Source organism: Taudactylus pleione, unplaced genomic scaffold, assembly GCF_031769625.1.
Source record: "Taudactylus pleione unplaced genomic scaffold, aTauple2 ptg000179l, whole genome shotgun sequence".
Classification (NCBI taxonomy): Eukaryota; Metazoa; Chordata; class Amphibia; order Anura; family Myobatrachidae; genus Taudactylus; species Taudactylus pleione.
In genome coordinates, this window is record NW_028284581.1 from 12,882,046 (window position 1) to 12,907,746 (window position 25,701).

Below are 25,701 nucleotides of genomic sequence, written 5' to 3' on the forward strand. Positions count from 1 at the left end.
TACTTTTACGTTCCTACAAAAAATCAAAAATTTACAAGAGCTCCCATCCCCTTGTTGGATGTGTACGATTGACATCGTGAGTTTATACACTAACATCCCTCACAACCGAGGCTTGGATGCAGAGAGACGACTCATTACCAACAATCCAAAGTATCAAGGGCCTGATGTGACTTTTTTTCTAGAGTTACTAAATTTAACATTGACACACAATTATTTTCTGTTTGACCGGAACATTTATATCCAATTGCAAGGTTGTGCGATGGGTTCTTGCGTCGCATCTACCTATGCTAACGCATTTATGTTTGATGTAGAAAGGGATTTATTTTTCAGCCAGACTCAGTTTTCAGCATATATACACATTTTTTTACCAGGACAAAAAAATCAGTTTTTGGAAATGATGGAGATAGTGAATTCGCAAGATGAGAACATCGAATTCACTTTCTCCATCAGTGATACCTCAATTAATTTTCTGGATGTACTAATCAAAGTAGATAATGGTCAGTTTGTAACCTCGATTTATCATAAACCTACTGAACGCAATAATCTGTTGCATTGTCAAAGTCATCACCCCATGCCACTAAAACAGGGGTTACCTTACTCTCAATATTTGCGGATTCACAGAATCTGCAGCAATTTGGAAGATGAATTAGCACAAATGAGAATTATGACAGAAAAAAATTTGAAAAGAGGATATTCATTACAATTGCTTATTACAGCTCAAAATAAAGCTCTGTCAGGCCCTAGAGAGCATAATACTTCTACAAAAAAAAAATCTAGATAACTCAATTATTTGGGTCAATAAATTCTCTACGGCTAGTAGAACGATTATGGGCACAGCAAAGAAATTTTGGCCTTTAATTAATACTGACCATGAGCTACCTCTTCTTTACAATTCTAAATTAATCCGATGCTATAAGCGAGGACAGAACTTGAGGGGACCGTTTGGTCCGTACAGATATTTCAAAACATCAAAAGATTGTAGCAACACATTTTCTTTCGAAAAAACCTGGAAACTTTAAATGCTTAGGATGTATCACATGTAGCTTTTTGGAGACGGGTGACACCTTTGTCCATCCTCATTCTGGACAAAAATATAAAATTCAACATGTTCTCTCTTGTACTAGCAAGTATGTAGTGTATTACATCCGATGTCCTTGCGGCCTCCTTTATGTAGGCAAAACAATACGACAATTCAAGGAACGGATGGCCCTCCACCGCTCTGCAATCAGGCAGGCGTTGGAGGGTAAAGATAATGATCAACCTGTGGCCCGGCATTTTCAGGACCAGAAACACACGCTCGCTACTATACGGCAGGGCCGGACTGGCCATCGGGCAGTTCTGGCAAATGCCAGAAGGGCCGATGGCCAAATGGGCTGGTCCGGTCAGTGGCGCCGCGCAGCCTTCCCCCCCAGCTCAATTCACTGCTCCATCTCCTCCAGCGGCCCGCCCCTCACCATGATGCAGCCTGCGTGCGGTCCCGACGAATCCTTTTGCGGCACGGCGTTTGAAACGTCATGCTGTCGCTCAAACAGGCGGGCTGGGATGGGGGCAGGGTGACATCTGCCTCCCCCCGGGCCGCTAGTTTTAAAATTAGGGGGTCGCCGAGTGTCTGCAGCTGCACGCTGCATCACATACCCTGCGGCTGGGAGACAGAGAGAAGATGGTCCCTGACCGCTCCATTGATGTTATTCTATACAGTCAGAGCGGCCGGGGAGCATCTTCTCTCCCAGCCGCCCATTACATACGGTACTTGTGCAGCCGCAGCGTCCGTCTGTTTGGCAGAACGCTGATTGGTGGATGGCTCTAGTCCCATCCACCAATCACAGTGGTGGGATGTCTCCCATCACTGATTGGTGGATGGATGGAGCTATCCATCAATCAGAATTCAGCAGGCTACAGGAGGACTAGACATGGAGAGGGACTGATTGCAGCAGGGTAAGTAATATGGTGAAGGTTCACAGTCCTATAGTTGGGTTGCCTCAGAGATCTGGGCACTATTTACAATGAGAGAGGGAGAGAGATCATATTTGGACCATAACTTTAAAATAAAAAGGGCAGGCATATTTGGGTAAGATGTTTAATAAAGGGGGTATTTGTGGCATTTTTAATTATGGAGTTGTTTGCTTGTGTGTGTATGGGGGGGTTAATCTAGTGCATGGGATGTGTGTGTTTGTATATGTGTGTGTTTATGCATGTGTGTGTGTGTAAAATCTGTGGTTTGATTTTTTTCATGAGGGAGGAGGGGTATTATCCAATTTTAGGTACAGGTTTTAATCAGGTGTGTGTGGGGGGGTTATATCTGGGGTAGGAATTTTAATAATAGAAGTTTGGGTCAGTGAAATCTGAGGTCTGATTTTAAACAATAAACCTATAGAGAAGGGGGGAGTTACAGTATCATCTACTGGGAGAGGAGACACAGGACAGGGAGCTGGTGCTATAGGATGGGGGGTCATCTGGTGGGAGAGGAAATATAAGGACGGGGTTAGGTCTAGAACGAGATGCTTCACCGGACCTTTGACGTCACAACCACGTGACCGGCGGCCAAAGGGGAGGGGCAAGGTTTAGAACAGGGGCAAAAAATGTTTGTTCGCCACACTTCGGACACAGTTTATATTTCCTATCCATGCCCATGTGTATAGTAACACTGGTAGCTGTCCGGCCTTGTCAGAACGGTCACGTGGTTGTGACATCAGAGGTCCTTTCTTCAAGTTGGATCTAGCAACAACCGACGGGGGAGGGGGTATAATCTGGTGGGAGAGGAGACACAGGGACAGGGAGCTGCTGCTGTATAGGAATGGGGTGGTTGGAATATGGTGGAAGAGGAGACACATGGACAGGGAGCTGCTGATAGATGGATGGGGGGGTTTACTCTGGTGGAAATGGAGAGACACAGTGACAGGGAGATGCCGCTAGAAGGACACATTGGGGGGGTCGAAGCTGCTGGTCGGAGAGGAGACAGATACACACTTCATGTGTATTAAAGGGCATAATGTGTTTTAAGGGGCATTACTGTGTGGCATAATGTGTTTTAAGGTGCATTACTGTGTGGCATAATGTGTTTTAAAATGCATAATGTGTGGAGACCTGACCATCGAAACCGGTTACACTCCCTCCCCAGGCAGAGGACACAGAGTTGTATCCTGTGGACAGTGAAGGGTGTTTCAACCAGGCGCAGCTCCGGTCCGCACTGTCATTGTCTGTGCCCCTGTCTGGAGCCCCTGCTCTTCGACCCCCATAGTCAACCTCGTATTCCACCTTGATCACCCCGGGCAACGGACGCCTCACTGTGGCATCACAAGGACTAAAAGCATCTAGGAGGGGTGAGTAGTGGGACACCGCTCCGGCTCCGCACCAAAGTTCTCCAAGTACTGACTCTTAAACCATTCTGTGCATCACCGTTATTATTACATTAGACATACTGGGGTGGACTATAATCTACAGCGACTCCAGTGCTACATTTAAATTTGAATTTGTTTTTGTTTCCTACTCTGAACATGTATCCTACAGTTTATTGTTTTTAGTCATGACCATTGAACACTCCCTATTTACCCCTGACCTGATATGTAGTTTCAGTTTATCAGGTCAAGTATGTACATGTATCTTGAGATTTGATTGCATAAAAGTTTCATCATTTTACAATTTAGTTATAACCCTTTTTTTTTTGGTCAATTACGGAGCTGACACGACAGGCGGTATAGCTGCACAGTATAGAGGGGTTCTGAGCGCATTTACTACTCCTATCTACTTTTTGTACATATACAGTAGGGAGGGCACCCTTCTTTGTAGATGCAGCACACCCCGCCTATTACATCAATCCCATGTGCGCAGTGTTATTACTCATTGTTTTCCATAATGTGTTTTAAGGGGCATTCCTGTGTGTGGCATAATGTGTTTTAAGGAGTACTACTGTGTGGCATAACGTTTTTAAGGAGTACTACTGTGTGGCAGGGCCGTAGCTAGGGTAGTGCGGCCGGTGCCATCGCACAGGGCACCACAGGTCAGAGGGCGCTGTTTGGGCCTGTCAAATTTCTGTTTATTATAATTCTTGCTTGTAGCTTCCTCTTATTTCATCCCCAGTATCTCCTGGCCTCTCCTATCTCTTCCCTGGCCCTTCCCCATGAAGCCATGGCCCTTTTTTGGGTGGATTATGTCCCTTTGAAAAATGAGGGGGGCGCCAATGCTCTTTCTGGCACAGGGCACCAAAAGTCTAATTACGGCTCTGCTGTGTGGCATAACGTTTTTAAGGAGTACTACTGTGTGGCATAACGTTTTTAAGAAGTCCTACTGTGTGGCATAACGTTTTTAAGGAGTACTACTGTGTGGCATAATGTGAAAGGGCTCTGTGTGGCGTAATGTGAATAAGGGACACTACTGTGTGGTGTAATTTCAATTTGGCGGTACTATTGTGTGGTAATGCCCCTTCCCAGCGAGACCAAACCTGTATTTTTCGGAGCGTGGCTTCGGCGCGCACTCTCCCTGCTTCAGTTATGGATGGTGGCACCAATGTTCTTTATGTACACAGGGCACCAAAATGTGTAGTTATGGCTTTGGTGGCACAGATGTGTCATCCTCTGTATTTAGCACCCCTGCACTAAAAAATTCCTACAGTGACACTATCTAATCTTATACAATTGCTAAGGTGGGGTTTGGTCAATTGGGAAATGCCTTCCCTGATCCTTGTGTGTAACCTACAGAAAATGAAGTACCGGCTTTACCTAACAGAATGAACCAAATACCAATTGTCTGACTACGGCACATGTTTGAATCCCCTGCAGAATGTCTCCTGTTGTGTGTATTTTAATACAGAAAATAATGTATACTTGTATGGTGTTCTAATATTAATTATATTTGTAACAGCATAGAATAAGAAGTGGGAGAGTCCTGAATAGTAAGGGGGGGAGTCTATGTCAGGAGCCAGGTGTTCACGTGAGGTGGGCCTGTGTGCTTTAAATGCCAGGGCCTATTTTTAGTCCCAGTCCAGCCCTGCTATACGGTATAAAATGATCGATTTTATCCCAGATGATCCTAGAGGAGGAGATCGGGCTCAAGCTTTAATGAAAGCTGAAGCCCGGTGGATATACAGGTTGAATACTGTGCACCCATCTGGTCTGAATGAGCATCTCCCCCTTACATGTTTTTTGTAAATTATTATTATAGCTAATTTATACTTCATAACTATGTTTATAATGTACTGATCTTAGAGAAGTTGGATATGTATATTAGCCCCCTGTATGCTCATAATGAGCATCGTTTATACAGCTCGTGGATTTACCTGCGCTATGTTCTGTTATCAGAGGCGGATTGGGCCGCCGGGATGCCGGGCTGGTTCCCGCTAGGCCGGTCCCTACTAGGGCCGGCCACCCTCCACTTGCCCACCCGCTGTCACGATCGGAGCTCAGCTCCGATCGGGCAGCTTTACAGTAGTACAGCTGCTGCGCATGCGCAGAAGCTTACTACTGAAGAAAAAAAATGGCCGACGGGGGAGCTGCTGCGCATGCCCGGCAGCAGCTCCTCCCATAAGCCTTTGCGGAGTCTGTCAGTCAATGCTGACAGCTCCGCCTCCAGCCCCTCCGCGCAGCCCGGCCCCACTCCATGCGCAGCATGCACAGGCAGCCTGCAAGGTGACATCGTCGGCCGGCCACAGACACAAGCAGCAGCGGGCAGCCAGGGGAGCAGCAGGTGAAGTCGGAGGTTGGCCACAGGGACAAGCAGAGCATCATCAGGTAAGTGTTGGCTGCGGGGGGAGATGGGAGGGGGAGCTGACAATGCATGGGGGGAGGGGGAGCTAATGAGACAAGGTCTGGGGGGAATGAGAGACATGCTGGGGCAGGGGCAATGAGGAGGACACACACTGGGGCAGGGGCAATGAGGCTGAGACACGCTGGTGCTGGGGCAATGAGGCTGAGATACACCGGTGCTGGGGCAATGAGGCTGAGACACACTGGGGCTGGGGCAATGAGGCAGAGACACACAGGGCTGGGGCAATGAGGCAGAGACACACAGGGCTTGGGCAATGAGGCAGAGACACATTGGGGCTGGGGCAATGAGGCAGAGACACTCTGGGGCAATGAGGCAGAGATACACTGGGGCAATGAGGCAGAGACACACTGGGGCTGGGGCAATGAGGCTGAGACACACTGGTGCCGGGGCAATGAGGCAGAGACACACTGGGGCTGGGGCAATGAGGCAGAGACACACTGGGGCTGGGGCAATGAGGCAGAGCCACTCTGGGGCAATGAGGCAGAGATACACTGGGGCAATGAGGCAGAGACACACTGGGGCTGGGGCGATGAGGCTGAGACACACTTGGGGCTTTTGGAATGAGGCTGAGATACACTGGTGCTGGGGCGATGAGGCTGAGAAACACTGGGGCTGGGGCGATGAGACTGAGACACACTGGTGCTGGGGCGATGAGGCTGAGACACAATGGGGCTGGGGCAATGAGGCTGAGACACACTGGGGCTGGGGCAATGAGGCTGAGACACACTGGGGCTGGGGCAATGAGGCTGAGACACACTGGTGCTGGGGCAATGAGCTGAGACACACTGGTACTGGGGCAATTAGGCTGAGACACACTGGTGCTGGGGCAATGAGGCTGAGACAAACTTGGGGCTTTGGGAATGAGGCTGAGACACACTGGGGCTGGGGCAATGAGGCTGAGACACACTGGTGCTGGGGAAGGAGGCCGAGAGCCACAGGTGGGCCTGGGGTTGGAGAGACACGGGGGGGTCCTGGGGATGGAGAAACGCTTGGTGTCCTGGAGAGACATAGGGGGTTCTGAAGAGAGACAATGGGTCCTGGAGATTGAGAGACAGAGGGAGACTGGATAACCACAGGGGAGCCTGGGGATGGAGAGACGTACGGGCATCTGGAGACACAGAAATTGTTTGATCAGGGAAATTAATTTTTCCCTGCACAAAAACTTCTGCTACTGTAGGTTATGATGATGACATTAGTTATATTTCTACATAAACAGGCATCTTCCAGACAATGTGATCTTCTACATGAATACCGGCTGAAGACGCTGCCCAGTGAGGCTCAATTTCTTCAGAGGTTCCCTGTTGCAGAGAAACCGCCATATAGGTAAGAAAAGACTTTCAAACTGACTGGCCTGTACCTAGTGCAGAGGGATGGGGGGTCCCAAATAAAAGGGTATCATTCACCCAGATTTCTGTTGCTGGCCCTGCTCCCCTCAGTGGCTCACAAAAGCAGCTCCAGGCCCTAAGACGAGGGAGTATCCTGCCCTCCTCCACAGACTCCGCCCTTTCAACAGACCCACCTTCTCAACACACCCACCCCCTTTAGGGCTGCTTCCAGAAATTTCCCGGGCTGGTTTGCCATCCCAATCCGCCCCTGTCTGTTATATGTGTTATCATGGTGACTGTGTTTTGTTTACATCACTATAGCAACGGATCCCGGCTGCCGGCTACGATGTGCGTGTTTGTTGACGTCAGTTCCGGGTCCAGTCAGCACAGACACGGTGTATGTTACTGTATTTAAGGTAAGATTTTTTGTACATTTCTTGTTCCTGACGAAGGTTTAATTACCGAAACGTTGAAAGCAATTGGACTGTTGTCCTCATTTCTTTGAAAAACCGTGAGTGCCGCCGTGCTATTGCTCGTGTATACCATTTTAATCCTTTCAGAGGGCACCCGGTGAGTGTAACAAATTCCTGAGTAGTGGAGTGCCAAACTGTCACAGACTATATATATATATATATATATATATATATATATATATATATATATATACACACACACACACACGCACATATATATATATATATATATATATATATACACACACACATATGTATATATTATATATATATATATATATATATATATATATATATATATACACATATACAGTCAGGTGCATAAATATTGGGACATTGACAGGATTCTCATATTTTGGCCTCTATTCACCACCACAATGGCTTTGAAATGAAACAAACAAGATGTGCTTTAACTGCAGACTTTCAGATTTCATTTGAGGGTAATTACATCCAAATCACGTGAACGGTGTAAGAATTACAACGGTTTCTATATGTGCCTCCCACTTTTTAAGGGGCCAAAAGTAATGGGACAAACTAAACAATCCTAAATCTAACTTTCACTTTTTAATATTTTGTTGCAAATCCTTTGCAGGCAATTACAGCCTGAAATCTGGAACACATAGACATCACTAGATGCTGGGTTTCATCCCTGGTCATGCTCTGCCAGGCCTCTACTGCAAATGTCTTCAGTTCCTGCTTGTTCTTGGGGCATTTTCCCTTCAGTTTTGTCTTCATCAAGTGGCATGCATGCTCAATCAGATTCACGTCAGGGGATTGACTTGGCCATTGCATAACATTCCACTTTTTAGCCTTAAAAAACTCTTTGGTTGCTTTTGCAGTATGCTTCGGGTCATTGTCCATCTGCACTGTGAAGCGCCGTCCAATGAGTTCTGAAGCATTTGACTGAATATGAGCATATAATATTGCCTGAAACACTTCAGAATTCATCCTGCTGTTTTGTCAGCAGTCACATCATCAATAAATACAAGGGAACCAGTTCCATTGGCAGCCATACGTGCCCACGCCATGACACTACCACCACCATGCTTCACTGATGAGGTAGTATGTTTTGGATCATGAGCAGTTCCTTTCCTTCTCCATACTCTTCTCTTCCCATCACTCTGGTACAAGTTGATCTTTGTTTCATCTGTCCATAGGATGTTGTTCCAGAACTGTAATGGCTTTTTTAGATGTTGTTTGGCAAACTCTAATCTGGTCTTCCTGTTTTTGTGGCTCACCAATGGTTTACATCTTGTGGTGAACCCTCTATAGTCACTCTTGTGAAGTCTTCTCTTGATTGTTGACTTTGACACATATACACCTACCTCCTGGAGAGTGTTCTTCATTTGACCAACTGTTGTGAAGGGGTTTTCCCTCACCAGGGAAATAATTCTTCTGTCATCCACCACAGTTGTTTTCCGTGGTCTTCCGGGCCTTTTGGTGTTGCTGAGCTCTCTGGAATATTCTTAAAAAGAAGGAACGCACCAAACAGTTGATTTGGCGACACCTAATGTTTTTGCTATCTCTCTGATGGGTTTGTTTTGATTTTTCAGCCTAATGATGGCTTGCTTCACTGATAGTGACAGCTCTTTGGATCTCATATTGAGAGTCGACAGCAACTGATTCCAAATGCAAATGTCACACCTAGAATCAACTTCAAACCTTTTACCTGCTTAATTGATAATGAAATAATGAGGGAATAGCCCACACCTGTCCATGAAATAGCTTTTGAGTTGATAGTCCCATTACTTTTGGCCCCTTAAAAAGTGGGAGGCACATATAGAAACCATTGTAATTCCTACACCGTTCACCTGATTTGGATGTAATTACCCTCAAATTAAATCTGAAAGTCTGCAGTTAAAGCACATCTTGTTTGTTTCATTTCAAAGCCATTGTGGTGGTGAATAGAGGCCAAAATATGAAAATTCTGTCAATGTCCCAATATTTATGCACCTGACTGTACACACACAGTATATATATAATATATATATATATATATATATATATATATATATATATATTACAAATTTTAAATATGTGTACATATTATAATTATAAACTATATATAATTAATAAACTTTCAAAACTAAACTTTGCCCACCTGTATTATGTATAAAATGTATATTACTACTATACACCAGCAGCCAGCAGCCTGGCCAGCACCTCACCTCAGCACTGCTGCTGCCAGGCCACCTTCATGCAGAGCTACTGGGCCTACCCTATCTTGGTGGACATAGCCGAGGCAAGATGGGCTGTTTCAGAGTGCGGTGATGGCGGGCAGCACCTATCGTGACCTCACGTGGGGCGGAGTCGGTATCACTGCCAAGTCACAGTTGACACTGTGCGTTAGCGGCGCTGGGAGGGCTAGTGAAGCCCTCCATGCACCAGCGCCACCATCACATTTATGCTTTTGAGCTGCGGCCAAGGGAGTGCGGAGGTGGGTGCGCGAGCGGGGGGCGGGGCCTCGACGGCCACTCGCAGGTCGAAGGAAAAAATAATCCTATATACAGCAGCATACTCAGCACCTGCTTCTGTGGCCCTATTCTGATGGTGGGCCTGGAGCTGTAGCTCCATCAGCACCATTATTAATCTGGCCCTGGGTGAGAGCTGGAGTGGGGATAGTGCTGAGATGGGGTGGGAGCTGAGCAAGCGACAGTGCTGAGATGAAGTGAGAACAGTGCTGCCTACCTAAGCAGCAGTGTAGGAAGGCAGCACTGTCCCCTGCCCAGCTTCCACCCCATCCAGCTAACAGCACCAGGATGTATGTAGTCTGGGCAGCTGTGGGGGGCATCCTGCTTGATTGACTGGAAGTGAAAGGGTTGAGTGCCTCTCTGTCTGCAGAAAATGACGGGAGGATAAAAAGACAGACCTGAGACCGCAGACCAGGTAGGAAGGAGTACAGACACAGCGGCTGCAATAGCCCCTGCTACAGGCACCCAGCAGCAGATAGCTTCCAGTTTGCGTTCCACAGCGAAACGCAACTCCCAGAAGCGCACCAGGCAGCAGCCACCCAGCCAATGTCAGCCGGCCCGGGTCAACAAGCAATGGGAGCTAGCTGCGGGCCCGGCAGCAGGTGACATGGGACCGGCCCAGTGGGAATGTTCCCACAGTCCCGGTGGTCCAATCCACCCCTGCTTGTTACTTCCCAATTGCCAAGGAAGAAGAAGAAAAACATGTGTCCAATGCTAATTAGATTCGCATGAGTATATATATACAAATAGAAAAAATGTTGTGTCCTTCAGATAAATATATTAATTAATATAGCAGCAAGAGATTGATTATAAGCTTGTGATTGATAGAAGATAGAAGTATCTCTGCGCTTATCCTAGTAATATTGTGAGATGGCAGAAAATATCAGTCAGGACAACAATACTTATGTCAAATACACATATTATTTAATATAAAATTCAACATATAAAAATATTTTAGAACATCTGTTACATATATTTGACTTTGTATAAAAAAAAAAAAACAGTTAATAAATAACCTAGAATTAATGAGTGTTTCAACACTGGATCTTTGCGGACCTCCAAATGTCAATAATGCTCTATATGTGGCATATACTTAGCTCTACTCTTGTAGGTCACACATGCACACTGCTCTCACGAGCAGTGAAAAGAATCAAAAGGAGCAGTGAAGCCACTCACTGGGACAGCTAATTTTCTGATCAGCTGTTTCAGCGCCGGAGAAATGATGAATTGCTCCAGCGTCCGCGGCGAGTCAGTGTCTTTATTATCAGGGTCTCGATAATTAACATCATGAATAGGCCCCTTAGACCTAATGGTGCCACAATGTTATACTTAAGTATTCATCTTGCCTCCAACTGCAGCAACCGTTTTCACCCCTTACCAACGGTGGAACATGAGCTATTAATTTGGATCACAATATGGCCAACGAATATCTTGCAGCTTAAAAATGTTTGGCCACAGGCTGCTCAACATCTTTAACAAAATAAACCCTAGTGCAAACCTAAGCCACCTACTTATGTATGTCCACCGAAATTAAATAGATGCAGCTCCCAGGTTGGCAATACTGTTTTGCCAAATGCACCAAAGAACGAACAAGATAGGTAAAGAAATATTCTCCCAGGGAGCACAATTAATACACTTATTAAAATATACAATTGAACATATAATTAATAATTAAATACAGAGAGCAAAATACACATACATAAATAAATAAAATCTGTATATCTCCGGTACTCTTAGTTGATGAAAATATAGATATATATATAAAAACATAAGTCCATAAATTGAACGGTGAGTAAAGCACCTATATCCTTAATTTCACTCCACTATTGGGAACAAGAAATTGGTCATACAGCTGAAAGTTCAGACTCACCAATACAAGGTGCAAAGTGCTGTATTGTAAACAAGCTTGTTAATATGTCCCGTAGCACTTGTCAGAATGTAGAGGGAGGGAGCTTGACTTCACTGTAATTATTAGTCTCTATGCTATGCTCGACCCCTAAATTAAAGGCTGTCAGTACGGGGAGGGAGAGTAGTGGACCACATGCATAATGGACCAGGCACTTTTCTCAACCTCATGCAGTCTCGTATAATGCAATCAGCTGGAAAGAGGTGAGGGGTAATCAAATCCTCTCTTACCATCCTTTTAAAAGCTGGCGTTCTCGTATTATGCAGCCACAGCAGTCCCAGTGTGGTAGGTATAGTGCTTGGTCTCACAGTGTTTTAATGGACAAATCAAGTTACCAGATGCTGGAATCCTGGAGGGTAGTAGTCCTCAACACTTTTCCTTCCAGGGCTAAACAAATTGCTGATCTGTGTTGAGCTGCTCGTTCCCTAAACATGCACGCTCTTTTGCTTATATAGGCCAGTCCGCAAGGAATTTTGGAGTACAACTCAACATATGTTTAATAGCCATCTTCTTTCCAGAGTGTGGATGTGTCACCTCCAAACCAATTTCCAAATAACGGCATGTGGTACAAGGAGGCAGGCATTTATTGAGCTGAACCATTATTTATAACAGCTTATCAATTCACCAGGGTCCTGGGGCAACCAGTTGGGGTTGGGAACAATAAAAAAACTAGGTAAATTTGAAAATCTATCATGTTTTACCCACCCAATTAACTTGGTGGTTCAGAATTTTTTTAAAAATGAAAGGGGCATACCGGCGATGCTGTCTGTGGCCATGAAATTTTCTGGAGATTTCAGCGGCTGTGGCAGTTCAATTACCAACATGGCAAATCTGGGAAAGAGAATGACACAGCAGTGGCAGACAGGATGGCAGTTTAATCAACTTTAACATTAAAAATGTCAGGCAGCAATGCTCCAAACAGCACATGATGCAAAGAAAAGAGGTGCAAGATGGAATTGTCCTTGGGCCCTTCCACCGCCCCTTATGTTGTATATATTAAACAGGACATGCACAGTTTAACAAACTAATCACTTCAGCGATAGAGACTGACAATTGTGGCTGAAGCGATTGGTTTCTTTGGGCCCCCACAAAACAAGCTACCAATGGGCAGCTGACATTGCTGGCAATGATCTCTTTTTGCACAAACTGGCTTTACAGAAACAAGATGTTGTCACCATCATCATATTATTCCTCGCTCTCATCAGTGTGTACATCATCTTCACACAATATTAATTAGCCCCCACTGGAATCCATCATTACAGCCTCAAGTGCCTTTGGACGTAATTGGCGGTAAAGGTCTTCTTGCGAAATTTAGTTCATTTTGATGAACATAATCTTTTCCCCATTTTGAGGAAGTAGCCTCCTACGGCGATCGCTGACAAGGTTCCTGAATGTGCTGAAAACTCTTTCTGAGTACACACTGAAGGGTGGGCAGCTCAAGTAAAGCAAAGCCAGTTTGTGCAAGGGCCTCCAAATTGCCTTTTTTCCTGCCAGTAATGAAACGGACTGTCTGACGTGCCTACTCGGATGCTATCATTAAACTAGTCCTCAACCATTCTTTGAATCATGACCGTATCACATGGAGTCACGGTAGAGGTCTCATTAATTGTAGGCAATTCTATTAGACCAGACCAGATGTCAAAACTTGACTCATCTGCATCATCAGTGGGTCTTTTGGAAATGCTGAGTCTTTTTCTGGCAGCCACACTTGCTGGAGAAACTAAAGGAGGAGCCATCGCTGCATTATGTTGTGCTTGAGCTGACAACTTGCTTACCAATAGATCTTTGTAACTCTTCATATCTGTGTCCATTGGGAAGAAAGATACAATGTATGCCTTAAACCTGGAATCGAGCATGGTCGCCAAAATGTATTGATCTGATTGGAAGAGCCTGACAACCCTTGGATCCTGGTGCAGCGAATAAAGGACTTGATCTACAAGTCTGACATACTTAGCAGAATCGCTTTGTTTCAGCTCCTCCTTCAGTTTCTCAAGCTGCTTTTCCAACAGTCTAATTAGGGGAATTACCTGACTCAAGCTGTCGGTGTCTGAACCCACTTTAGAGGGTTTCAGCACTTTGCACAACACGGAAAGTATTTTCCACTGAGCTTGAGTAAGGTACATTCCTCATCCTCTTCCTATATCATACTTCATTATGTAGCTTTGGATGGCTTTTTGCTGTTCCTCCATCTGCTGAAGCATATACAGCATGGAGTTCCACTTGTAGCTACCTCTTGCTTCAGCTGGTGACAAGCAACGAGGACACCAATAAGACTTTTACAAGGCAAACAAAGAACTGTTGATGACCCTACAACTGCTACTGGTAGTGACAGGTAAAAATGTCTAAGCACTTGCACACTTAGTGATTAAGATTAAGACAAGGAGAGCTGTTAAGGTTACAAAGAGAGTGACAGCCTCACCTATTGATCAGTTGCCAAAGGAGGCAACTAATTTAATGGTTTTAATTTAATGTTTTTTTTTTAGACTCTTAGCATACATAAACTGATTAATATATAAGATTTGTGTTCTCCAAAGGAAAAAGCCATCTAGAAATTGAAGAGATGTGGTCAGGAGACCTCAGGACTCTGGAAGGATGGATATTGTAGGCCAATAGATCTCAAGGCTTACTTTTCAGGCTTATCAGAAGCAGCTCATGGCCTGACTCATCAGGGTAAGGAAGATATGTGCAAGTTGGTAAGAGTATACTGGTATGCACCTGCCTATTCTTCTCCAGTGACAAAAAAGGCTGCTTCATGCCTTACATGTTTGAGAAAGAACACCGGAAAAGCTCTACTGACAGATCCATCCCACATCCCTCCTGCAGAGGATCCATTCAAGTTAATACAAATCGACTTCATTCAATTACCCCAATGTAGGTATCTGAAGTACAGTATGTGTGGACATATTTTCAAATTGGGTCAAAGCATATCTGCAGCACCTGTGTTCACTGCAAAGAAATAGTGCAGGAGTTTACAGGTATGGCATTCCTAGGATTATTGAAAGTAACAAAGGTAACGCATTTTGTTGGGAAGCTTTTTTTTCATGGGCATTAACAGTAAAATGCATACTCCTTACAAACCAAAATCCCAGTGGAAAAGTTGAAAGAATTAATGGAGTAATTAAAAAGTAATTTGAGTAAGATGATGGCTAAGACAGGGTTAGCATGACCAGAAGCATTGCCACTGGTATGTCAAATGCCGCTGCGCTGCCAATGTTGTGCGGGGTGAACACCTGGCAAGCGTTCGCTGAACTCTCCTCCTTCCTCTTGTTATGATCTGTGGTTGCAGCATATGGTTTGCAGTTGCAGTAGCTTAGTTGCTACTGAGGCTCTGTACTAATTACTGCCTGTCTGTGTGCAGTATCAGGTGCACATTAATTGATTCTCCTGTCAGTGCACAGCCCAGCTGCACATTAGTCTGTCATTAGGGAGGCTTGCTTTGGTTGGGCCCTGTTTCTGTTCAATTCCAGCCAGCCCTTCACTCCATGCCGGTTATAGCGTTTACTGTGTCTCCAGTGGTATCTAGTCTCCTGTTGATCTGTTGAAGTTTCAGAGTCGAGTCCTGTTGTGTTTTCCCACTACCGTTTGCGCCATCCAGATGGCCTGGTCTGCATATCATCTGCTGTTGCCGCTTGTGTCATCGTGGCAGCACGGCATGTATTCCAGCTTCTAGGGTATGCTACCTTGTGTACCAGCGCCAGTGTCAACTCAGCGACATAAGCCGCACTTCAGCATCCGAAGTGCACAAATCCCAGTTTCCAGGGTACGCTATCCAGTGTATCAGCGCCAGTGTCAACCCGGCGACATAGGGCGCACCTTAGCATCCAGAGTGCACAACCCTGTGCACCATCACCAGTGTGTGTCAACCCGGCGACATTGGCAACTCCTTCTCGCCTTTGGGTACTTAACGTCAGAGACTTCTCAGCCCTCAAGGCTGCCTCCACAGCCCAAAGGCTGCATCACATCTTCGGCCATCAGACTACAACTACCACAGCATTCCAGCCCTCAAGGCTGCCTCCACAGCCCAAAGGCTGCATCACATCCTCGGCCATCAGGCCAGAACTAATCAAATCAATCCAGCCCTCAAGGCTGCTGCATGGCCGCAACCAGCCAAGATATACCAGCCCTCAAGGCTGTTGCAGGACTATTCCCTACTGTCATGCCCAAGCCTTAACATGGTATTAGACAGTATCAGAATCACACCTAGACCACTACTTAACTTGTCACTATTCAAAGAGAATGAGAAATACTTCCATTTCCACTAGCTTCAAACTATTTTCCAGGAAACCCGGTGTGACCCCCCCTTTAACCTCTAAAGGGGACACTAGGTTACCAACTCCGCAACGTCTATTAAATTATATGACTCTTGTTCTGATCAGTGCCTCCACCCAAGTGTTTATGATGTGTGTGGGTCTACTTGGGAAAACCTATATGATAATGCAGTGTACTAAATATTAAACCAACATGTGTTTGTATATCTCCCCAGCAATGTTAGTAACTCACACTCTTCTCGATTTTGTTCCCTCCAGGGTTTGCTTCAGATACCCCAATGCTTCAGAAAAGACGGTAAGTAACAAAACACAGATGGTATATTTTTTCTTTTTCCTTTTAAGTTTAACAATGTATACACACCTCATACAATAATATACAATAGTGAAACCGACATATAGAATACAATGTTAACACTGGTATTTCACTGCAATCAGGTTTTGTAGAATAATACAAAGATACTGTTCTCTAATTAAAAGACATTCAGCGGAAGATATGTTCCTTTTCCTTTTTTTGGGTATCTCGTATAATGTCACTGTGTGATGGTATTTGAATGAGTTCACAACACTAAAAGTCTTTTGAAGGTGAACTGACGATGGTATGTAAATAACCAACTAACATATGTCACTTAGAAAAACAATATAAATTTTGCTGGGAAATACTCCTGGACTGCAAACTGTACTATAGGGCTCGGTATGTTCTCCTGGTAACTACGGTCGAAGAGTTTTGAATCTGATATTACTCACATAGTTTATGACTTTGATAGCTGTTTAAAATTCCTGTTCCTGACGTACTATAATATTTTGGATTAGATGATGGACAGTCACGGACAATGGGTTAATAAATTAACCTTCCTTCTCTATTGTAGAAATATACCTCCAACGCATTTAAATAAGGCATTCCTCAATAATACTTTAAAATGAAGGCAATCCTCCTGTATGCCAACTGCTCTGTGTTTCTCACACTTTGGACCATGAGCTTTGTTCCCCCTCAATTTAAGTCCCAGAGGAAATTTAATAGGTGCACTATATTGATACACAAATGTATATGCACATTTACTGACTTCCAGAGTAGGGGTGATTTATTTAGATATCAGTAGTTTGCTTGTTCAGGTTACTCCAATACAAGTGGCTTCTTTAATGCTGATGTTAACAGTACTTGGTTTGACTAATATATGCCCCTCTGTGTGAGGAGAATACTAGGTGCTGGGTGTGCTGGGGTCAGCAATAATAATAGGAATGATAATGCTTCAAAAAGGGCTCACCACCTCCTGTAAGCTGGTAACTCACTGACTGCTGGTGAAGAGATACTGCTACAAAGCCCGCCTCCTCCCCAGCTGATCCTCTCAGTCTCTGGGGTGTGTCACAGCAGCCCGCCACTCTCAGCCGACTGAGGGCTCCCACTGCTTATCAGGAACAGCCACGCTTCCCGACTGCCGTCCGGACCGTTGCCGGGACCACACGCAGCTGTTTTGCTCCTCCGCAGGTACCCTCCTCACCAGGCGTTTCCTGCCTTTCTTAGCCCTCACTGGTTCCTCTAATCCAGCCTCACAGCCACTACTACCGCCCTCCTTAGGTTACCTTAGCACAGTGCTACAGCATTAGATCAGAGGGCTCACGAGGGGGAACTCCAGTTTGCCAGCTGACACTAGCTCTCTCCTATTTATAGCCTTCCCCTCAGCCTGCCACAAACCTCTCCCCTCTGTACCTAGCGCATGCCATTTCTGGAACCTTCAAGGATCCTTACTAACTTTGGCACCATAATTACCTATATGGCTGTGTGGTTTCATAAGTAACCATATAGGAGAATTGCCTTCACTCATAGAGTTAACAACCCCATATACATTTTCATTATATCAAGGGTGTCCAGGATCATTATTGCCTTCCATAACGGTGTATTCATAAACCTGTCGTAATCACAATCATATATTACATTTCAACACACATAGGTTATTATTACTTAAACTTTATAGTATATATATGTGGGTCTTCTGTGTTTTGTAAAAGATTTAATTATTTAACACAGGGTGTTACACCGGCATAAAGCTATGAAACAAAAAAAGATTAACCATTGTGGAATGACAGCCACCAAGACAGCCGCTTATCTATTCTGTTTTCTTCATTTTGTTTTTCCAACAGGACATATGTTTGTTTTGACATCAAAGTGGAATAGTCTGGAGGTGGGTTCTATAGAACTGTTGTGGGGTATAGACAGGTATGTACCTTGGATCAGAACATGGCCTCACTCAACTTATTAATTTAAAAAAAAGTTCCTCAGTAAGGACTTACTAGCTGTGGAATAATGTATATGTAAGTATTGTGTTCGTCCATCTAAAATTAGATGTATAATTTGGTGCCAAGAGGATCTGGAGCATTTCCTAGAATTACACCTCATTAAAATATTTTACTATTTAGAAGGAAGAACACTCAGAGTAATTGCTGGGTATGTTCCCACATGCCACATGGGAAAGACAATATTGTTCTTATCCCCATGCCCTTAAATGTAACTAAAATATTGCTATTACCAAAGGGGAATACAATACAACTAGGCCACCACACTGGAAACTTCTAATATTGATTTTGATAGCCTAGTGGTATGTATACATTTAACAAATACACAGGCATCAGGGTATTGGGAGATGTCCTGGCTTAAATGGACTGTTTATTCTACCAGGGTAGATGGGGAGTCAGTAGATATAGAGGGAATTAATAAAATGAGAAATCAATCTAATTTTGGGAGTATACGACATATCAGGCTTACAATAAAGATACAAGTGGGACAGGTACAGTCTAAGGCAGTGGTGTCAAACCCGTGCCCTTCAGATTTTGTGGGACTATATATCCCAGCATGCCCTGCCACAGGTTTAGCATACCCTAATAGCAAAACTGTGGCAATGCATGTTGGGATGTGTAGTTTGACTACAGCTGGAGGGCCCGAGTTTGACTAAGGGGTATATTTGCTAAAGTGTAGGTTTATAGAAGTGTAGTTGTTGAATCAGAGCCGTAGCTAGACATCTTGGTGCCCAGTGCCAGAAAGCGCTTTGGTGCCTCACCCATTGTAAAAAGGGACAGTGCATGCCGCAGTTGCGCGGGCCAAAAAAGGGACGTGGTCTCGTAGGGAAAGGACATAGCACCCTCATATTACCCCCCCAGTACACACAGCACCCTAATATTACTCCCCAGTACACACAATGCCCACATATTGCCCCCCAGTACACACAATGCCCACATATTACCCCCCCCGTATACACAATGCCCACATATTGCCCCAGTACACACAGCACCTCCAATAATACACCAGTACACACAGCACCCCCATTTCACATCCAGTACCTCCCTATAACCTTGCCAGTACACACAGTGCCCCCATATTACCCCCCAATGCACACAGTACCCCATGGTACCTGTTTTTTTTCCTTTCCTCCTATTAAAACAGCAGTCAAGGTGCAGATCATCGGGAAGTGGAGGGCTGATATACGCAGCCCACTTTGATATGCCCTAAGTGTAGTGTGGTGCCCTCTGCCCTGTACTGGCTGGGTCATTTGTTTACATACGTAAGCACAAGCTTGTTACACTCGCGCCACGTGGCCGCCATGGAGGAGGAGGAGCATGTCCCGCAGCAGCACAGCACTTTAGTAGAGCTGCATATTGTGACTTAGAAGCTACCAGTTAGAAAGGTAGGGGGCGGGTCAGACTGGAATGTCCAGCTCTCTCCTCCACTGCTGCCGACAGGGAGCAGTTCCCTAAGCGCGGCAGACAGCTGCTGCTGAGAAGAGAGGAGGCTGGATCAGCGTGAAATGATCCAGTGTTCCGACGGCCCAATCAGCCCCGGAATACACTACAACTGACGGAGAGGGGGCGGACACATGGAACAGGCAGCTGCGCTGCTGCCCGCTGTATTGTGTATTAGTAGCACTGCGCCCGGCAGAGAAGGAGCCGGGTGCATTGCTACTATTATACTTTGCAGCAGATAAGCGGGTGATCATGAGTGTAGGCGGCCGGTTCCGCCCACAGAACAGGTGCGCTCTGTGCGAGCGCACTGCCCGCACCACCCTAGTTACGGCCCTGTGTTGAATATAGCAAACAATTTAGATTCTGCTTATCTTTTATCTAGCACCATCTAGAAGATAATAGCTAGGGCCTTATTGGTTACTGTGGGCAACAACTCCACTTCTAAAAACCTGCACTTTAGTAAATATATCCCTAAGTATTGATGCAGAAGGGAACGTGTTCAGCAGATGGGTGTGCTAGTAACCGAGAGGTATATAATTTTAGGATAATCAAGGTATTATATCTCCCTGAGTACTGTATATTATGAATGGCTGTCCCTTTCCCCAAACTCTGAAAGAGTGTATTTTAAAAGAAAGTAATACTGAATGTGATGACACATGTTCCATAAGCAAATATAAAAGGTACATTAATACTGATATTCAAAACCAAAATCAATCCAACAAGAAGATTGTACTAAATTGACAAAATTTGGTAAACAAGGTATATGGTATCATTTTAGAGATAAAATCTGACATAACTTATTGCACCCACATGAGATTTTAGCTAAACGTATAATTCTCTTTTCTAAAAAATTCAGTAAATGGATGATGTACAGTATGTACTTGGACGACTATGCGGGGTCATTATAACATACATAATGGACATGAATACCTGATTAAAAAAATGAAACATTATATTATGTATACAGTAATTTGTAGGAACACCCACGCTATTCGTACGATAAGGCTTTCCAATAGACTACAAACCTTCATATAGGGCGTTATTCAGAGCCGGACGCTCTGAACGAGCGCACGCTCTGAATCAGGGCGGGATTTTTTTTATTGCGAAGCGGCCTTTGGACGCTCGCATAACTGTGGGTTACCACCTACAGCTATGCGAGCGTCCATGATGATGGTCGCTGGTTCTTAATGGGCAGAAAGGAGCAAACAGAATTATGCAGTAAGTGCAGCCTACAGGCTGCAATTGAATAGCCCCTGGCACTACTACAAGCCCGCAGTAAGCACCACTTCTAATTTGCTCTACCCCATGGTGTGATTATATATCTTTCATAGTATGGACCTGATTCAGCTTCTGATGGAATAGCTAAGCTGCTCGCAAGCAGCTTAGCTATTCCGTCTGTCCTGATATGGTAATGCAGCAGGAGGCGAGCTGCGTTGTCCAAAGCAGCATTGGATACTCTGCAGACAATTGGCCGGCTAAGGTGACCCATGGGGTCATGCACCTGGCTATCGCAGCTGCGAGGAAGAGGCCAGAAAATCTCCATATGCCGACGGAGATCCTGGCCTCCACCCCCAACGGCGGCGACACGCCTGCATTTCAGGAAACGGAGGCCATCGAAGGCCCCTCCCCCCCCCTCCAAATGGCAGCAGACTGTCAATCACTGACAGTCTGCTGACAGTATCCGGGCGGGCTTGCAGACACGTTCTGCACATGCGCTGAATGGGTCTGGCGCCTGCGCAGATTCCCAGATTAGGCCCTATGTTTGTTATTTCAAAAGCATCATTATACAGTAGTTTCTACTGGCTGAAGAATGGCATAGCCCACTCTTCTATCCAATTATATAATTTGAGAGCAGACATACAAAGGACAGAAAGGCCAAAACATAAAGCACATTCAACGAAAGCTCTTCATAGTGGAATTTACAACTCTAAAACAAAGCGTATAAATATAAAATTAAAACAAACATTTCAGCATTAGATTAGCATACAGTTTCTGGAGGAAATACCATATGTATCAGATTTTAATGATCAAATGTAATCCACTCCTTTATGATATTCAGTTATTAGAGTAATATATCTTCTGTCATGGATGTTATAGTAAGGTACAATCACTGTAAACCAAAGACCAATAACCAACAAATAGAACAAGAGGTTTTTATACAATGATACACATCATAGACAAAACAAATTTATTTTAGATAAAATTAAAATCTAGAATACTATTCAATTAAAATGTGACTTTATTACTGCAAGGTGCATTTACTGTATATCTGGATTAGTTGTTAGGCACAGTGCAATACAACACTATATTATTTCACTGGAATTGGATTGAAATACCGGTGGCTGTTTAGCTACCGGTTCAAATCCCGACAGCACATGCCCGACAGGATGAAGATCCCAACTGGGGCAGGTAAGTACCCTAACCCTCCCCTGCCCCCCTCCCAACCATAACCCTCCCTTAGTAGTGCCTAACCCTAACCTCCCCCCGGGGGTGCCTAACCCAAACCCCCTCTTACCATTCCCTAAACCTAACCCTAATCTCTCCCTGGGGGTGCCTAACCATAACCCTCCGCCTAGGGATTCCTAACCCTGCTAGACTCCCTAATCTAAACTTCATCCCCCCCACATGCAGCTAACACTAAGGGCGCCCCGGCCTTACCTTTGTTCGGGCTGGTGTCCTCTGTGTTCCGGCGTCGGGATTAAGATAGGCATGGGCATTTGGACGCCTATCTTAAGTCCCTTGCCGGGATTCCGATGTTGGGATTTTTGCGGCCGTCGGTCTCATAACTACATCCCTATTTCACTGATCACATTAATTTAAAACGTGAGTTTAGTTTGCTGGTTTTAAAGAAATATTTAATATACAGGTTGAGTCTCCCATATCCAAATATTCCAAAATACGGAATATTTCGAAATACGGGATTATTTTGGCATGACTGAGATAATGAAACCTTTGATTTTTGATGGTTCAATGTACACAAACTATGTCTGTCTAAGGCACAAATTATTAAAAATATTGTATAAAATTACCTTCAGGCTCTGTGTATATGGTGTATATGAAACCTAAATGAATTTAATTTCTGTACACAAACTTTGCTTGAGCCACAAAATTATTGAAAATATTGTATAAAATTACCTGCAGTCTGTGTGTATAAGCTGTATATAACACATAAATGCATTCTGTGTGTATATTTGGGTCCCATTCCCAAGATATTTCATTACGATATGCATATATTCCAAAATACAGACTATTCCGTTATCCAAATAACCCCTGGTGCCAAGCGTTTTGGATATGGAAGACTCAACCTGTAGTAGGTTATATTAATACAGATGATTTATTATATCTAAAAATAAATCTGATTTTTTTATGAAGTGCACCCTAGTTTATAAACCCTGTTGTTCTAAAATAATATATGGCCTGATTCAGAGCCGGTCGCTATTTGCGGTCGTTCGTTCAAAAAAAAGGGGTGGCTATGCAAATGAACTGTTCGCTCTTTGTGGTCTGTTCACGCCTCTAGGTCTGAACGAGCGAACAAAACTTGCGGTCGTTTTTTGGGAAACTACGCCCCCTGGCCGCTCGCATCCTACGTCATGTCCGCTATTTATTAGATTAATCGAGTACATCGACCAGGGTATGAGCTGCTCGCTATTCTTGTGGTTGGTTTTTGCTACCACAATTTTGCGAGCAGTTCTGGCTATAAAATAACCCAGTGACGTGCTCAATGACGCTGCTGTTTTAATTATGCACACCCATAAAACACCCGTTTTGACCTTTAAGCATGCCTGCGATCGGATCTCCACTCCCCGTTTTCAAGCACCTTCCCCTGTTACCACCCACATACGCCTCTTTCTGTCACTCAAATTATCAGGCATTCGCTATTTTGCGAGCACATGAATTTCGACCGCACTGACTGGTTCGCGCATGCGTATAACGATCCGTACGCATGTGCAGTTGGGCAAACATCGCTCGGAGCGAACGAGCAGCCGATTACGAGCGGCTCTGAATCAGGCCCATAATCCTTCAGGTGTTCTTTTTTGCCAGATCGGCACGTCATTCCAAAGAGAGAAAGAGAGACATCAATAAATTATAGGTACTGCATCCTGAACAATACTTAAGGTGCATACACACGTAACGATTTTTGAACGATTTAACTATGACGTCATTATCGTTCAATCGTTGAAAAAATCATTCAGTTTCTGAGTTATAACGATGAACGATTATCGTTCATGCGCGGTCCCATTTGTAGTTTATAGTTCATTCTGACTGACCAACTGAACGATTGTCATTAAGGGAAGTTACAAAAATCATTTGTAGTTCAAAAGATCATTCATTACATTTTAAAAAATCTGACAGAAAATCGTTCATAAAATCGCTCATAAAATTGTTGGTAACAAAATCGTTGTGTGTATGCAGCTTAAGGGGTATATTTGCTAAAGGTTGTTAAAATCTATAAAAAAAAAAATCAATCCACATCAATGTTGTGTTTCTGGGGCTGAATATTAAAAGAAATCAAATAAAAAAATTGTCAGTTAGCACATGTGTGATTTAGGGGAAGCAATTGGGAAGCTGACTGCCTAAATACCGGCAGCCGGCTTCCCGACTGTCATTTCCCGGGAAGGGTGAAATGCCGGGCGTCTAGATGTAGACACCCGCATTTCCCCGACGCTGGGAGACCGGCTCCCGTCATCACGATCGTAGTGATGCCGGGCGGCGCGAGCGGACAGCCGCGGGGGGGGGGGGGGTTAGGTTTAGGGCTCCCGGTGGGGACTTAGGGTTAGGCACCCCCCCGGGAGGGTTAGGGTTAGGCTAGGTGGAAGGGAGGGTTAGGGTTAGGCACCCCTGGGGGGGACTTAGGTTTAGGCAGCGGGGAAGGGGGTGGTTAGGGTTAGGCACTTAGAGGGGGGATTAGGGTTAGGCACTTGGGGGGGAAGTTAGGGTTAGGCACCCCTAAGGAGGGTTAGGGTTAGGGGGGTTAGGTTAGTGCGGCCGGTGGTATTTCATACCCATTCCGTGATTTAGCCCCAGAAACAAAACATTGATGTTAATTGATTTTGAATCAAAATAAATTAAGTATTGGATGCCAGAAGATAATACAGTTGAAAAAACACCACAGCACTCCAAATAAATGTTCAAACAGATTGTTGTTTTATTAGCACATAGCTACATTCTGGTCTCTTGTGACTTTAAGATATTGTCCATAACGGACAAAACAAGACATTCAATATAACTGTACTAATTCGCTCTGTTAAAACAGCACAAAGGACTTTAACTAGTGCCTGTTTCACTTAATACGTGCAAAATAAATGCAGCATGTTCTCAGAAACCTAGCCAGAGAAGCAAGAAATCCTACAAGTACACAGGTAATGGACTACGTCTCAGCACCAGCTTTTATTCTGTACATACCTTATTTCCATGTTAGTGAAGACTTAGTACCTCAGTCAATTTGATTTTACTATCTGGACTCAAGCATGGATAGCCTTAAAACCTGGACTGTATCAGCAGAGTTTTGGAAACTCTGAACTACAGAGATGAATTTACACAGAATGAGATGTGCACAGTGTTAAACTAGACTATTACTCCACCTACTGTAGAGATTACTGCAGCCACAACCTTTTATTACTACTTGTTCACAATAATTTGCTTGCAGAACATGTTTTTTGCGGGTGATTGCTAAGAAAGAACTCCATATCCCTGTTATGTTGTGATTCATTTAGTCATTGTTTTGTTGCTGTCCTGTAGTATTATTTAAAAACATTTATTTAGATGTTT

The 25,701-nt window shown here is 44.5% G+C and overlaps 1 protein-coding gene across 1 annotated transcript in view; it reads right to left on the reverse strand.

Annotated features, from left to right (window-relative positions):
* Positions 1-25,476, reverse strand: part of LOC148519915 (cytidine monophosphate-N-acetylneuraminic acid hydroxylase-like) — a 220,226-nt gene extending 194,750 nt beyond the window's left edge. The window contains exon 1 of the mRNA XM_088475875.1: positions 25,336-25,476. Coding sequence (XP_088332001.1) covers positions 25,336-25,346 — 11 coding nt within the window. The 5' untranslated portion in view covers positions 25,347-25,476. The remainder of the gene's footprint in view (positions 1-25,335) is intronic.
* Between the last annotated feature and the right edge of the window lie 225 nt (positions 25,477-25,701).